Below are 17,087 nucleotides of genomic sequence, written 5' to 3' on the forward strand. Positions count from 1 at the left end.
CACACAAAGCACATCAGCAAATATATTTTCGTCTGTTGAAAAAAGGCTTCGGAAAGGCTTTAGCAATCACAAAACAATAATCACACACAATGAGTTCAAATAGAGGAGGTGGAGGTAATAGTAGAGGAGGAGAGAGAGGAGGTGGCACTTATAGAGGTGGCAGTAGAGGAGGTGGAGGTGCTGGTAGGGGAAGTGGTAGTAGCAGAGCAGTGGTGGATCATCATTCTGGAGGAAGTAGCAGTGGTCAATTCCATTCAAGTAGACCTTCGTCATCATCATCATCAGGTGGAGCTAGTAGTAGTAGCAGTAGCAGTCGTGGTTCTTATGGTTCAAAGACACCTTCCCATGGTGGTCGTGGAACTGGTTTCAACCAACAGCCTTCTCAACTATCATTTGGTAATAGAAAAGCCATTGAGGAAGTTTCCATCAGAACTATCAAGATTGAAGATCTCTCAAATGTTGGCTCTTCGAGTGCACAAACAGAAAGACCAGCAGAAAGCACTACCTCACGTGCTGTAGTCAACTATTTCCCTGTAAAAGCTCCTGAGGGACCTTTCTATCTCTATGATGTAAAGATTAATCCTGATGTTGACAGCAAGTATTTTGCTGGGAACTTAGTCAAACAAGTCATGCCAATCAATGAGATTTATCTTTTTGATGGAACAACAGTTCTCTACACTAAAAATCCACTCACCAAGAATAAGGAAACTTTTGAGAAAACTTTAGTTAAGGATAAGAAAGTCTACAAGGTTACAATTAATTTTGCTAGAAGTATAACCTCTAAAGTAATAGATGCAACCACTCTCCAATTTATGAATATCATTTTGAGAAAGGCTCAAAACAGCTTGCATTTACAAAGAATTGGCAGACATTACTATAATACTAACGAAAAAGTCGTTGCCAATATTGAAAATCATCATATTAAGATATTACCTGGTGCATTATCAACAACATTCTTAGGCAGCAAGGGGCTGATGTTGAATGTGGACATGATCTACAAAACTTTAAGAACAGACACTGTGTATTCTATGCTTATGGATCTAATGGACAAGTTTGATAGTCATGACAGAATTGCAAATGAATTCAGAAATACCATTGTATTATGCACCTACAATCAACGAACTGTACATATTGATGATGTAGATTTTGAAAAGACCCCAAAATCTACATTTGTAAAGAAAACTGGTGAAAAGATTACATTTGCCAAATATTATCAAGAACAATACAAAATTAAGGTTAAGGATATGAATCAACCATTGTTAAAGCATGTAGATAGAAAAGACCCTCAAAAAATTGAATATTATCTACCTGAATTGTGTTTGCTTACTGGATTGACTGATGATATGAGAAAGAATCACCAATTAATGAAGGCTCTCAAGGATGCCACAGGTCTCACTCCAAATCAAAGAATTAGACAAATTGTACACTCACAACAAGAATGTCTTCAAAATGAGGAATATACCGACCAATTAGGTCTTTGGGGATTGGAAATTAATGATAAGTTATTGGAGGTGGAGACCACTGTTCTTCCATGCGAGAAAGTGGAATTTGGTGATAATTTGCAAAAAACTGCCACTGGAGCATCTTGGGAGGTAAAGAGAGAAAAACTCTTCAAACCAGTTAAGATCGACAATTGGTGTGTTTTCCATCCAAATGGAACAAAACAAGACACTACAAACTTTATCAAATCATTGAATGATGTTTCCAAGCCAATAGGAATGATTTTAGGAACTCCTAAACTAGTTGAACTTAGTGGAAACAATGAGGAAACATATGCATCTGAAATTGAAGAATATATGAGCGGTAATAAGCCTTCTTTTGCTCTGGTGGTTTTATTTAATGATCAAAAGCAAAGATATTCGAGAGTCAAGGAGGTATTGTGCAATCAAGTTGGTATAATTAGCCAATGTGTTAAATTGAGTACCATTACTAACGAAAAGGGATTAGCATCTAAGGCAACCAAGGTAATAGTGCAAATTTGTTCTAAAATGGGAGGTGCACCATGGACAGTTCCTCTTGCTTTTCCAAACAAGGAACCAACTATGATTATTGGAATGGATGTATACCACTCAGGAGAAATTTACAAAAGAAAAAAGGCTAGTGTAGCTGGATTTGTAGCAAGTATTGATGCAAAAATTTCTACATACTTTACAAAGTGTATAATTCAAGAAGCTGGAAAGGAAATTGTAGATGAGTTGGAAGAATGTATGACTGCTGCCCTCAACAAATTCAAGGAAAAGAATAAGATATTACCAAAACATGTTATTTTCTATAGAGATGGTGTTGGAGAAGGCCAGAAAGAGGCTGTATTGGAGAGGGAAGTAATGGCTTGTAAGAAAGCTATTATGAATATTGCTCCAAGTTGCAAACTCAATTATATTGTAGTTTCCAAGAGAATTAATACTAGAATATTTGCTCAAACAGATCCAACCAAGCCAACTGATTTCACCAATCCACAACCTGGAACAGTTTTGGATTATGGAGTTACCAGTCAAAGAGAAGATCCTTTGGCCATTGAATTTTATTTGGTTGCTCAAAAGGTTGATAATGGTCAAGGAACAGCTACTCCAACCAAATACCACTCCATCTTTAACGAAAGCTCTCTGTCTAAACAATATTTGGAGACACTTTCATTCAGACTTTGCCACAATTATTATAATTGGTTTGGAACTATCAGAGTGCCATCTCCATGTATGTATGCACACAAGATTGCTTCCTTAGTTGGACAATACACCAAATCAGCAGACTTTAAAGATGTGCTTAACGACAAACTCTTCTACTTGTAAATAATATATATTACTACTGTATTAAATATCAATAATTAAACAATCTTGTTTTGATGCTACATTGAAAAAACACGTCCAGATGTTGGTGATATCCCTTAAAAATTAGTCCTTAAAAAAAACCAAAAGACCAACGACTAAAAAATTCAGGTAGAGACAAAAAACGATGCCATCATTAAAGAAGAACCAACATGGAACTCCCTGTTCTGTTATCATTCACCTTTCAACAATTTCTTCCCAAGCATCTTGACTTATATGATCTGGAAACTATCTCGATGGTGTTCTATTCAATAATCTATATGAAAATGAGAAGAATTCTTAATACAATTAACTATTCAATTGATGAAATCTGCTCAACTAAAGGAGAGAGTTGGGGAATGGATACTTGCTCTAATCCTGATTCCAAAAAGTTAGAGGAAATAGAAGATGGTAAATATGTAAACGCAAATTCATTTTGATATTGCTGTATTAATATGGGATTTATATTTATCTGAAGGAAATAAGGAACTGCGTACCATAAAAAACATTAATTATTTAATTGATCTTTTGATTTTCTGCAAAATAGAATGATGTTGTTGGTAACCCGCTAAAATATTTCCACGTAAATATTTTTATTTTTTCATAAATTTTTTCGCACTTTTGTTAACAAAAATTCAAGTCAAACTTTATTGATTTTCGTTAATAATTAACAAAAAAAACGAAATAAAAACGTAAACGTTTGTTGGGAAAAAAATTTCAAATTTACAGGTAAATTAACGCTAAATTTTATCGTAAATTATTGACGATTTTTCAATAATGTTTAACGTTAAATATTATTGAAAAATTGTTATCAAAAAACGTTAATCATTAGCGAAAAATCGTCAATATTTCACAATAAAATTTGACTCATAATTGTCATCAATCATTAACGAAAAACTGTTAATGATTTACACACAACTCTAATAAAATTCCAAGTCGAGTTGTCGTCAATCCAAGTTCCGAAATTCCGACTAAATCCATCTGAAAAAAAATATACTCACTCACTTCCTGCTTCCAACTAAAAGCGTTCACTTCCTCTCATCTAATTCATCAGAAATGAAACACCAACAAGCTACTTACCATTAAATTATTCATCATTATCCAATAAATCTATTGCATTTAAATTGAATAACTGTAAATAAATTAAATAAATTAAACAAATTACCATTAAATTATTGTAATACTCGTGACTCACTCGATTGAATTAAAATCTTCATCAAATCAACCTCTGCAAATACCATTGCTGATTAATTAAACTGTTGAATATCAATTAATATTATTGTATTTAAATTGAATAATTGTAAATAAATTAAACAAATTAAACAAATTACCATTAAATTATTGTAGTACTCCGACTCACCTATTGCATTAAAATCTTCATCAAATCAACCTACATAAATAAATTAAATAACAAATTACCATTACTTTGGGCCCTCTTTACATTCAATTTTACATAATAACAATTACCAACACAATTACATGAAGAAACTAAAATGATGATGAATTCAGAGTGAATAATCTAATAAAACAACTAACCGAAATTGTTGCAAGGAAGTTAAAATGTGTGTCTTCCCATTTTTTTTATTAAATTAAATTCCGAAAGGACGTGATTGTTTACAATTAATTATCAGAATCAGTAGAACTGTTTGAATCTGTTGAAATTTCCTCTCTAACTCTCTTCTTACTGTTGTTCTTTTCATTCTTCTTCTTTGATTCATTATCACCTTTCTTCGATTTCTTCTTAGAGATCTCTTCAACTTCATTTACAGTGGATTCACTATTTGAATTCTCACCCTCCAATTTTGCTTTAGCTTTGCTCTTGATTGTTCTAAAAACATTCTTGTACTTGGTAAGCTTGTTCTTATTTCTCTCAATACTTTTGCCCATACATTCGAAAATAATCTTGAATAACGTAATGTTGAATAGTCAAGTGCGATAATCGGATGATATCTTGATTTTGGACTTTGGTGAACCAGCTTAGGTATTATCTGAATCTGAATCCGAATCTGATCAGGGCATGAAATCAAAATCTCCAATTTTAAATCAAGATTGAAAGGCAACTCTCTCAAATTTGTTGCTATGATAAAGAACTGGAATCATGGCCATCCTTCTCCAAAAAGGCAGAATTCATTGCTAAAGGGCAGTACAATCAACAGCATTTTACAAGTTCAGTTCACAGAAAATTTGGAGGTGCCTTCTTTACGGAAACAAATCTTGCTAATCCTTTAACACCTGCAGAACAAGTTCAATAGAATCCATTACGTATTAAGATACGTGTCAATTATGTGATTTTCTTGATCTGAATGAACCCTTAAATTCAGGACAATGTATTGCTGGCAACTATGTAGTGAGTAAGAAACGAGATGCTTTGATACAAAAACAAAGAAGGTTTGTCAGGTTGAGTCCTTTTCTAATGACTTTTATTCAATACAGCTTGCTATTGAAGATCCAAAACGTATCATTGAGATATCAAGGAAAAAAGGTTCCGTGTGTTATTCTTGACCCTTCCAAACAGGCCTAACAAGTATATTCCAGTTCATTACAACAATCAATACATTTAATATATGACTTGATTAATTTCAAGACTTGGCGAAATTTCAAATAGTTTCGAAAAAATTTACAAGTCGAGCTTGGGCAATTCTACATTTCGCTCACATCGCAAAAATCCATTAACAAAAAATCGTTAACAGTCAAGCCAGCATTTGCGAAAAGGGTTTAGCGGGATAATCGGAACTCAAACGAAAAAAATGGAAAAACACTCAACACAACATTTATCGGAATCATTGGAAACAAGGAAGAAACAAGATTTTAATGATGATACAATTTATGAAATTTTGTCTTTTTTTAATGATTTTAAATTTATTGTAATGAATTGTGCATTGGTGTCCAAGCAGTGGTTGAATGTTGTTTTATCATCATGTCGTCATCTTTCATTGGAATGTGGAAGAAAAGTCGAACTGAATGGCCAATTTTTACAAAATATTGCAACTCTAGAGATTAATACCACTTTTGATAATTACAAAAAACTTGTCTTGATGAAATCACTAACTGAACTTATTGGTTGTAACAATAATATTGGTAATGAAGGAGCTAAATATATTAGCAAATTGAAACAATTAACTCATCTTTATATTCTTAACAACGAAATTGATGATGAAGGAGCAAAATATATAAGTGAATTGAACCAATTGGTCAGTCTTGATATTTCTTACAATAATATTGGTGTTGAAGGTGCTAAATACATCAGTGAATTGAAACAATTGACCAATCTTGATATCTCTGTCAATCACATTGGTGCTGAAGGAGCTCAACACATAGCAGAAATGAATCAATTAACCATTCTTAATATTTCCACCAATAATATTGGCTATGAAGGAGCTAAATATATTGGCAAATTGAAACAATTGACATGTCTTACTATTTTTAACAACAATATTGATGTTGAAGGAGCTAAATACATTAGTGAAATGAAACAATTGACCGATCTTAATATTTCTTACAATAATATTGATGTTGAAGGAGCTAAATACATTAGCGAATTGAAACAATTGACCGATCTCGATATTTCTATCAATCAAATTGGTGCTAAAGGAGTTCAATACATAGCGGAAATGAATCAATTAACCATTCTTTCTGCTTCTCACAATAATATTGGTGATGAAGGAGCTAAATACATTAGTGAAATGAAACAATTGACCAATCTTGATATTTCCAACAATAGCATTAGCAATGAAGGAGTAAAATGTATAGAGGAAATGAAACACTTAACAGTTCTAAATATACGTCAGCCAGTCATGTTTAGTTTTAAAATAGCCTGAAACTGGCCAAGTTGACTTCTAATGATATATAATAACACCACATAAAATTAACAGTACGCGACAGTCTATATAAAACTACTATTCATGAATTGTAATGTTTTCAAACGGTATTTCACGAGATAATAATCAATGTGCCATTATGAAAAATTACAATTTTAATTACAACAGCTTAAAAACAACATTTTCTGAATTATTTCACATGGTAATCTATTTTTCGCTGTTGATTACTAAATCTGAATCCTTACTTTAAAAAATGTCAAAACCTTGAAGTAGGTAAGGTCTTGCTCCTCTAAGTAAAATGCAATCCATTGGCGTTCCATTTCGAATGAAATCTCATAGCACACGACGTAATCTTTAACACAACAAATCCAAAAATAATCACAAAAAATTGGCCAATGACACGACTCATCCATCAACCTGCTCTGACATGGAGGTTCCAACATCTCCTTCTCCTTTTGTTGTTGCTCAGCTTCATTCTACTAGCACATCAGCAAGCAGAAGAAGAATTTCTTGATATTTTCCTTGAATATAGAAACGGAAAGGATTCTCCATCATGTTCTTCATTGCTTCATCCATGTAGAAGTATTGATTATGCTCTCGATTTATTATCATCATCAAATAATACCAATATTCGAATTAATTTATTGGATGATTATGTTCCTTGTGATTGGAAATTTAAAAATTCAAATATTACAAAATTGTTAATATCTTCATCGAATAAGAGAAGTTTTAGTTGTTCTATTGGAGTAGAGGCGACGATTGTGCCATTTGTCAGATTTCAAAATTTGAATTTGAGGCTTTCAGGAGTTTTTAAAGGAAGTGAATTAGAGGTTGTCGATTGTTTGCTTTATTATTTTTATGCTATATATAATGGTAGTTTGACTCTGGATAATGTTACTGTTGGAAGTGAATTTATATTGAATGCTTTGCAACAGTCAACTGTATTGACTAGTTCAGAAACTATTGAAAAATGGGGAACAAAGATACATATTAATTCTGGTGCTATTGAAAAAAGAGAGGGTAAGATTTTGATTAGGAATTCTAGATTTATGGGAGTGGCTATGAGTGCACTTTACTATTGGGATGGTAATTTGCAAATTGAGAATTGTTCATTTGATTATTCTTTAATTCAATTCGAGTCTGGCCAAATCTATGCAACAGGAAATAATGACCTTGGAAGACCTGATTTTGTAGTTAGTAGATCTAATTTCTCAAAATCATCTTTTCAATTCGTTGAAGCCAAAAGTGTTACCATTTCGAATAGTCTTTTCACCAACAATCTTCCAACTCATATTGGAAAGGTATTTGCAACCTTTAACGCTAAAACAGAATATCCTGCCCTGTATTTATCATCTCTATCTATTCTCAATGTAAAGATTGATGAAAGCAAATTTACAGGATGTGACATTGTTGGAGCTTTATATTTGGAAGGTGTAGGAATTTATGCAAATATTCAAAATACAATATTTAGTGGAAACTCAAACAGAAGGGGAGGATCTGCAATAACTGTAAAAGATATTTACAAGTTACATGTTCGTGCAACATTATTCGAAAACAATAATCAGTTATTCGAATCGAACAATCTAAAACCAGATGAAGGTGTGGGTGGTGGTTCTATTTTTCAATATCAATCCATGCTTCAGGTTGTTCGGTGCTATTTTTTTAATAATTCAGCATTAATAGGTGGTGCTATTTTTTCTCAATACGCAAAACAATTTCAATCTTCAAGCAATGTGAGTATTACCAAGTTTTAATTGAAAATTCTAATGCCCAAAGATGTTTGAAAATAATACAGCTGTTTATGGAGGTGCCTATGCTGCCATTGATTCATTATATACAACAAATATAAAGCTGGAATATTCTTATTTTAATTGGAATAAGGCCAGCAAATATGGTGGTGCGATTTTCACACTGAAATCTTCACTTTTTTTAGGGCTAGAAAGTTCAGTTTCTGAAAATTATGCTTCCATATTGGGAGGTGGATTATATACTATTGGAACTAGATCTACAACAACAGGCAATGCCTACTCGAATAACTATTGTGGAAATGGAACACTTTCAAATTATGCATCCTTTCCAGAGTTTATTTCTTTAACAATTCCAGAAAAACAATTGAATTACACTAATCATATGGGAAATACTAGTATTCCACAATTCGAAATATCATTCGGTGAGAAAGTTACCCTAAATATTGATATATTTGATCAAATAATTGATCCAACTGTCAATTCATTGACAGAATATGATATTGAAGTCTTTGTCTCAAATAGTAACCATGTAGTAGAGTTTCAGAAAATTTCTTCCAATGTTTTGAATGGAATTCTATATTCCAGATCTGAAAAGGAACTATCTGATAGAAATTCCACTTTAACCTTTACGATCAAAACAACATTATTTACTAAAGAAAGTTATTCTTCAAGTATTTCCATTCCAATTAGAGCAACTCGGTGTAGACCTTGGTTTAGTTTGCAACGTGAACAAAAGATTGTAAAAGGAGATTTTGCATATTCATGCCAATTTAACACTCCTCTTATTATTCCATTTATATTTATTGCTTTCTTTATCATTAGTTGTTTGGCTTGCATTGTAATCACATTTGGTTGTGTTAAATTTCAAGGAATGAGGAGTAAGATTAAAATTCTCCATAAGAAAGAACAAGCAGAAGTGGAATTAACTCAAAAATTGTTAGATTTGCAATCTCTGTATGCTTCAGAATTGGAGAGTAAACACTCAATCAAGAATTGGTTAATCAAGCTTGAAGATATTAAGGTTATAAAGAAAATTGGAGAAGGAGGCATGGGTGTTGTCTATTTAGCATAGTAAGTTTTAGTATTTCATTTAAAGAGTGATTTCTGACATATCAAAGTTGGAAGAATGTTGAAGTTGCTTTGAAGAGTATCAAAATAGACGATGATGAAATGGATACTACTGAATTTGAACATGAATCTTCAATGCTTTCATCAATGAGACATCCAAATATTGTAAACTTTTATGGAGTTGTTCTTTCTGAACAATCCAAATTTATGGTAACTGAATATATGAATGGAGGTTGTTTGGAAAAGTTGATATACGAATGTAAAATGAAGAAGAAGCATCTCACTTTGAAACAAAAAATTTCAATTCTTATTGGAATTTCAAATGGAATGAGTTATTTACATGGAGGAAAGGATAATTGTATGATTATTCATAGGTGAGTTATTGAAAATGTAAATTATACTAATAGAAGTGATTCAGAGATTTAAAACCTGGAAATATTTTACTTTCTAATGATTTATCACCAAAAGTTTGCGATTTTGGATTATCAAAACTTTCCAATGAGAGTTCAAACACTACCAAAACAGGACACGTTGGCACATTGCTTTTCATGAGTCCAGAAATTCTATTAGGTAAACATTACAATGAAAAATCAGATGTCTATAGTTTTGCAATCATCATGTGGCAATTAATGTTTGATGAGAATTTATTATTCCAACACAATTATGGAACTAATCAAAAGTTTTCCACAATCATGTCAAAACAGGAAATTGACACATTTGCTCAACTTGCCAATCAGACTTCTCTCCTACTAGTTCCAAAACTAATATCTGAAGGATTACGTTTGCCTCTTCCTACATTGCCAATTAATTCTCATTCACAAATAATGAAAATGTGGATTAGAGAATATTTCGTTATGGATGATTTGAAATATTCGAATCAAAATATGAGAATGAGTATTGCACAAGTCGATCCATTTGATAAGTATTTAACAGCTCTTAATTCAGTATTTTCATTGATAAGCTCTTCGTGGCGTGAAGATTTTGAAAAAAGACCTTCATTTACAAATCTTGCTGAAGAATTATTAGAGATTAGAAATAAATTAGATTAAATGTTGTTCTATCAAAGATTCCTTATGAGTAGAATGTTCAGACAAACAACACTCAATACTTTTCCACCAAATCCAACACTAGCAACGAATTATACCTTTCCAGCAGAGAAATTTACTTGACAGGTTCAGTACCTGATCTCCAAAATGCAATGACAACAATATGGGAATGAATATCTATTCGAAAGAGAATTTGCCTCAACAGAATTGGCAAATCTTTTCAATCATAGTGGAAATATCGACGAAGCCTTGTTAATATTGGAAGCAAGCTTACAAAGATGAAAAAGCACAAGATTAGAACTTGACAAAAAGTAAAATGAACCCTCCCGTGCCGGGAATTGAACCCGGATCTCCTGGGTGAGAGCCAGGTATCTTAGCCATTGGACCACACGGGATTCTTGTGTATTTTCAAAAATTGTTTATGTATGAGGGAAACAACAGTTACATTTTGTTATATTAGTGTATTTATTATTTATTAACTATTAATACTCTTACCCAAACAAGACACCAGCGAGTTTAGCTTGCAAGGGTAGAGACCAAAAGTGAGTACCAAAACTTTTCATCAATCTTGTTCGCGCCAATGATAACCAGTACCACAAAACCAAACAAAAAAATGGATTAAAGCAATTTTATTTAAACTTGATTTTCTGAAGCATCTCCTTCATCAACCGTATCAACATTACCACTATTATCATTATCATCTGCACTAACAACTTGGTCAGCAGATTTTTCATCCTTTGATTCTTCTTCAACCACTTGCTTTTCATTGTTTTCAATTTTGTAGTGGCGGATTCTTCCAATTCAATTTCATCAGAAGTGATAATATTTTCGGCTGGTTTTTCAATTTCTGGAGGAGAAACTATTGTTGGTACTTCTTCAACTGGTTGTTCAATAGTAACCAAAGGCTCGGAAGAAGGTTCAAGTGTAGTTTCTTGTGGTTGTTGATCATCTAAAGTAGGGGTTACCTCTTCCATTTCAATATCCTTAGCAGCTTGCTCTGCAACTACTTCTTTAATTAGTTTATCTTCTTTCTTCTTTCGTATAGCAACTATTACAACTACACCAGCAGTGGCTATTAAAACAAGTACCACCAAAGTAACTGATACACCAATAGCAACGTCATCATTCATTATAGCAATTAAGCCACTTGATTTTGTTGGATGACTAATTGTGCTTGTATCTGTATTTGGAATTGAGCTGTGATTTGGATTGACAGTAGAATTAGTAGGTGAGGTAGTATTTGTAGTTGAAGTATTATTACTAACTGTGGTAGTATTGGTGACAGAGGTATTATTGCTAACTGTTGTGGTATTAGTAACTGTTGTAGTATTAGTGACAGAAGTGGTATTAGTAATCTCAGTTGTGTTCTTAACTTGTTCAACAGTATCTTGTTCAACAGTGGAGAACAAACCAATAGTGAAAGTACCAGTACGTTTAACTTGAACAGAGAATGTACTTGTATCATTTGAGGCAATAGTACAATCAGATGATTCAACATAGGTAGTTCCATTCAATTCCATACACTTATAGGATTGGACAATCTTTCTAGTTTGTGGAGTTCTTTCAATTGACAATGTAGCCAAAGTTTCATTTGAGACAATATTCAATGAATTTGTGGAATCGAAAACGTAGAATTCAAATGATTTAGAGGCAGCTGTAAGATTGTAACCTGATGTTGGTGTAGAAACCTTCATATAAAGCTTGACATTTTCAATTTCAGCTAGTTCAGGAAGTGAAGTAACTGCTTCATTAATCTTGAATGAGGATTTATCATTGACAAATTCATTCAATCCAGAGAGAGTAGGAACACTGACTAATCTGGCATAAGAATAAGATCCAATACCTTCACCTCTAATAGCAGGCATGTCAGAAACAACATTCTTAATTTCACATTCAACCAAATTGGCGAAAACATTATCTAACTTGGCCAAATCACTTGTTGTAAGTTTACGAGACTTGGTTGATCTAAGCCTCATCAAATTACGAGCTTGAGAAAGTGAGGAAGTTACACGACTTTCTAAAACACCTGCTGAACCCTTGGTAGAATCAATTTGATCGGCTCCCATCTTTACAGAACCACTTGAAGAAGCTCCTGAAATTGTATTATCCAAATTATCGACAACCTTTGAAACAGTGTCATCATTCAAAGTACCAACACAACCACTGATGGATGAAATTACGGAAATCTTTGAATTGGTGGATTCAGTGCTTTGTTCAGTGAGAGATTCCTCAGTAGATGTTTGATCAAAGTATTTGTTAACAAAGTTAGAAGCAGCTTCTTGGAATTGTTGAGCTTGCTCAGCATTTGTTGGAGAAACAGAACCAATAACACTCATGACAGATGCCATTGATGAAACAGAGACAGATCCTTGATCAGAAGAGAGTGTATCGAGAGCACTGATAGCATCTGGAAGAGAGACAACTACTTGTTGAGTTGTTTCTGATGCAGCACCCATAGAGTCATAGACAATGACCTTAATATCCAATTCACCAGCTGGGAGTGTAACAGAGATTGACTTGGTTTCTGACTTTTGTGAGAGAATATTCCATGTAGAATCGTTTTGTTTCTTATATTGGAATTCGTAGAAGAGTGGTGATTGTGGATCAGACCAACCATTACCACATTTAATCTTGAATTCATCCTTCAATGCAACACCTGTGGATGGAGAAACTTCAAATTCACCCAAAGTTGGAGGAGAGTTAACAGTGAATTGAATAGAGGCAGAACCCTTCTTCTTACCATCTACAATTGTAACATCAACCTTATAAGTAGCACCAGGAGCAAGTAGAGATTTTGGAATTGTGATATACTTCTTGGAAACAACAATTGAAGAATCAAATTCCATATCTGATGATGACCATGTGAAAACTCTTTGATTTGTCAAACTATCCAATACAGAAGTTTGCAAGACCAAATCAACAGATGGATCTAATGAGGTTAAATCTGTATCTTTTGGTGGTTGAATTTGGACACGAATCAATCTAGATTTTGGTTCATCCAAGATTGTTATTTGGAGAGAAGCTTGAGCCTTTCTTGTTCCTTTAACAAAGCTAGCTGTGAAGAGATACAAACCAGGTTCCATTTGATTGACAAACTGAAGACTTGTTTGATCAATATTATTTTCATTAGCTTGGAAACCATTACACATTTCTGCTGTATCAGTATTCATACATGTCAATGAGACAATACCATCAGTTGAGCTTGGAGCACTTGGATCAGACTTGTAGACAGAGAATTTAACATCGTTTTCAAATGATTGAGACAAGTCTTTAACACTGAATGCAACCTTCAATGGTAATGCCTTTGCAACAACCTTGAAATGAACAACAGTGTCTGAGGCACCTTCTTGAGAAACAGTCAAGACAAAGTAGTAATCACCTTCTTCAGTAATCTTGGTAAAGTCATTACCAAATACTAACAATTCATTTTGAGTCTTAATTTCAACAGCAGTTTGAGGATAGCCAGGATCTTGTTGATAATTGTAAGTGATTGGACCTGTACCCTTATAACATTTTGGAGTCGAAATCATTGGAGTAATGACAGCCTTGCTACCAATTGTGAATGTAGATTCAAGACCATCCTTAAGTGTAACAAATGGTGCAGTATTTTCTGTAACTTCAAATTTGACTGTCTTGACAGTTTGCTCTTGAGAGAATGAGCTCTTTACTGTAACTTGAACCAAATAAGAACCAACACTAAGAGTTTCTGCTGTGAATGAAACACCAGAGCTAGTAACTGAAGCGAGGAGATTATCAACCTTTTCATCATCATCTGGGGTTGGAGCTTCAATGTTTGTCCAAGAGAAGAGAAGCTTTCTTCTATCCAAAGATACAGAACCAGATGCATCCAAATAGATACTACCACAAGCCTTTGAGATGGATGCCTTGTCAGTAGTCAATACAGCAGCAGGAGCAATACTTTGATATTCCTTCTTATTAACAAGAACATCTTCTGTTTCTTCACTATCAAGATAACTTCTGAACTTTAAGGTATCTCCAATATTAATTGTAGCCATAGAACCGAGGACAATTTGGAATACATTCTTTTCGTTAAAGATACAAACAGGATTGGATCCCAATGAATCAACATTGGCAATAACACTAGAACACTTGATTCTCTTCTTGATTGGTGTGAAAATTGTACCAACAATAGAGTCACCCTTTTCAGTGAAACCAAATGTTGTTTCATCAACCTTATAATCACACTTATCACCGTACCAACCTGGTAAACAAGATTCACAGCTGGCACCAATTGAATTACCTTGACATGAGCATGTACCATCCTTATTACAAGTACCCTTTGAATTACAATTAACTGAAGCAGAACAAGCAATTTGACAATTATCACCAACATAACCATCCTTACAAGTATTACAGAATTCTCCTACCCAATTGCTACCAGCACTACAGACACACTTGAATTCAGAATTACAAGTACCATGACTATTACAAGTAAATTCATCAGAACATGTTCTTTCTAAACATCCTTCACCAGTGTATGCAGGAGTACAAATTGAACAATACTTTTGAGGGTCATAATTTCCACTACATGAACAAACACCGGATGAAATACATTTACCCTTAGAAGAACAAACAAATGAAGTGTTGGAACGGTCAATACCATCACACTTAAAGTTTTGACAACTTGATCCATCATAACCATCATTACATTTACAAACTGGAACACCATTTTCAGCAACACAACTACCTCTACCACCACAAACACTCTTATCAGTTGCGGTAATACCATTACAAATTGCAATATCACATGTTGGACCAGTAAATCCATTCTTACATTTATCACAATAAGTACCAGCAAAATTACCCAAACAAGAACAAGTATTTGGTGAAACACATTGACCACGGAATGAACAGCCACCTTCAGTTTCAGTCTTACCATTACAAGTTGGTGTAGAACAGTCATAACCTGAATAACCATTTTGACATTTACACAAGTTAGGAGAATCACAGGTACCCTTTGATGAACAAGCATCAGAAGCAGTACTTTCCTTTCCGTAACAGATTGGAGATTGACAATAACTTCCTGTATAACCTTGCTTACATGAACAAGTATCTTGATCAACACATGAACCCTTACCAGAACAAACTCCAGTTGCAGAGTATTCCTTTCCAAAACATGTAGTATTTGGTGGTAAATAACTGCCATAGTAACAATTTGAGGTTGGCAATGTGGAACAATCAGTTGTGAACAAGTCAGGATGAGTAACTTCATTGTTGAGAATAATAGAGCAAACACCTGAACACCATTGCTTTTCTTCTGGAACACCCAAAGCTGAAGGATTACATGGAGTGAATGATTGATAGCACAAGAATTTCTTAATGGCTGCTTTACAATCGTCTCCACATTCAAGACCTCTACTCTCAACTTGTTTCAATACTTCAGAGTAGTTAGTACTGGTAGTTTGATCCAATTTCAACAAATTAGCAACAATCATGGTCTTGGCTTCAACGGCATTAGTGGCACCTACTGCAAAATTAGTATTCTTAATACTGTACTTGACATGAGCCTTACAGAATGGAACGGATACAGATGGAGCAGAAATACAAGCTGGAGTGAGTGTGTAAATATTACATTCATCACCATAGTATTCTGGAGGACAAACACGCTTACATTTACCACTTGTCATTGAATAACCAGAAATACAAGATGAACATGGTTGACTAGTATTAGTAGTGAGATAGCCAGTGTTACAGATACAAGTTGTAGTTGATGATGTAGTATCAACATATTGACATACACCTTGTCCACAACCATTCTTACAAACTGGATCAGTTCTTACACAGGTACCAAACTTGTTGACATAACCTGCTGATGTAGAACAAGAGCAACCAGTGGTTGCCTTGGAGAAACCTAACAATGAATTACAAACACAAACACCTGCCTTGGAAAGATAACCTTGAGTGGTATCACAATAGCATGATCCTTCATTGTCTGGCAAGTAACCCAAATCAGCATTACAGACACAAGCGTTTGAAACATTGACCAAACCAACTGGACAAGCAGTACATGGATTTGTACTGTCAACAGTGATAAACTTATTTCTACATTCACAATATCCAATAGTGGTATTAGTCTTGAAGAAACAATCACCATTTGATCCACAATTCAAATCACACTTGACAAGAGGAGTAATACATTGACCATCCTTTAGAGTTAATCCTTCTTTACAGACACATCCTCCGGAAACTTCATCAGAAACAAATCCAAGTGAGCTATCACAGACACATTTTCCATCAGAGAGAACAAATCCAGATTTACACTTTTGACAATTTGAGCCAGCAAAGTTATTGAAACAATTACAGAGTTGGTTACCCTTAGCGTCCTTAGTACATTCACCATTAGCACCACAATTCAAAACGCATGGTTTAACTTCACAGAGTGAACCGCTATAATTATCAGTACAATTACAATAGGCAGTTCCTGTTGTGTTGACACAAGTACCATGTTGACAATCGAGAGTACATGGAGCAATGGTACATTGAGTTCCCTTGAATCCTTGATAACAAGTGCAAGTATCAATTCCACTACAGCTTCCCATTCCTGAACAAACTGAAACATTATTCATTGAAATTCCGTAGCAGGTA

General features: G+C 33.9%; 4 protein-coding genes and 1 non-coding gene across 5 annotated transcripts in view; 3 read left to right on the top strand and 2 right to left on the bottom strand.

Moving 5' to 3' along the window:
- Window positions 1-89: 89 nt before the first annotated feature.
- On the top strand, window positions 90-2,786 carry NAEGRDRAFT_70125 (argonaute; the record flags this gene model as incomplete). The annotated part of the gene is made up of 1 exon (XM_002674684.1): window positions 90-2,786. One exon carries the CDS (start codon window positions 90-92, stop codon window positions 2,784-2,786), a length of 2,697 nt encoding a protein of 898 aa, XP_002674730.1.
- A 2,762-nt stretch (window positions 2,787-5,548) lies between these two features.
- On the top strand, window positions 5,549-6,619 carry NAEGRDRAFT_50766 (uncharacterized protein; the record flags this gene model as incomplete). The annotated part of the gene is made up of 1 exon (XM_002674685.1): window positions 5,549-6,619. One exon carries the CDS (start codon window positions 5,549-5,551, stop codon window positions 6,617-6,619), a length of 1,071 nt encoding a protein of 356 aa, XP_002674731.1.
- A 395-nt stretch (window positions 6,620-7,014) lies between these two features.
- Window positions 7,015-10,497, top strand: FM172 (uncharacterized protein; the record flags this gene model as incomplete). The annotated part of the gene is made up of 4 exons (XM_002674686.1): window positions 7,015-8,262; window positions 8,396-9,438; window positions 9,486-9,809; window positions 9,854-10,497. 4 exons carry the CDS (start codon window positions 7,015-7,017, stop codon window positions 10,482-10,484), a joined length of 3,246 nt encoding a protein of 1,081 aa, XP_002674732.1. The 3' UTR covers window positions 10,485-10,497.
- A 307-nt stretch (window positions 10,498-10,804) lies between these two features.
- On the bottom strand, window positions 10,805-10,876 carry NAEGRDRAFT_t448. The gene has a single exon. It is a non-coding gene; the product is annotated as a tRNA-Glu (tRNA).
- A 234-nt stretch (window positions 10,877-11,110) lies between these two features.
- Window positions 11,111-17,087, bottom strand: part of NAEGRDRAFT_50767 (uncharacterized protein) — a gene marked incomplete at both ends in the record, with an annotated part of 25,577 nt that continues 19,600 nt past the window's right edge. The window contains one exon of the mRNA XM_002674754.1: window positions 11,111-16,923. Within this exon, the coding sequence (XP_002674800.1) occupies window positions 11,111-16,923 (5,813 nt within the window). The remainder of the gene's footprint in view (window positions 16,924-17,087) is intronic.

The sequence above is a fragment of the Naegleria gruberi genome (genome assembly GCF_000004985.1).
Source record: "Naegleria gruberi genomic scaffold NAEGRscaffold_38, whole genome shotgun sequence".
Lineage (NCBI taxonomy): Eukaryota > Heterolobosea > Eutetramitea > Acrasida > Naegleriidae > Naegleria > Naegleria gruberi.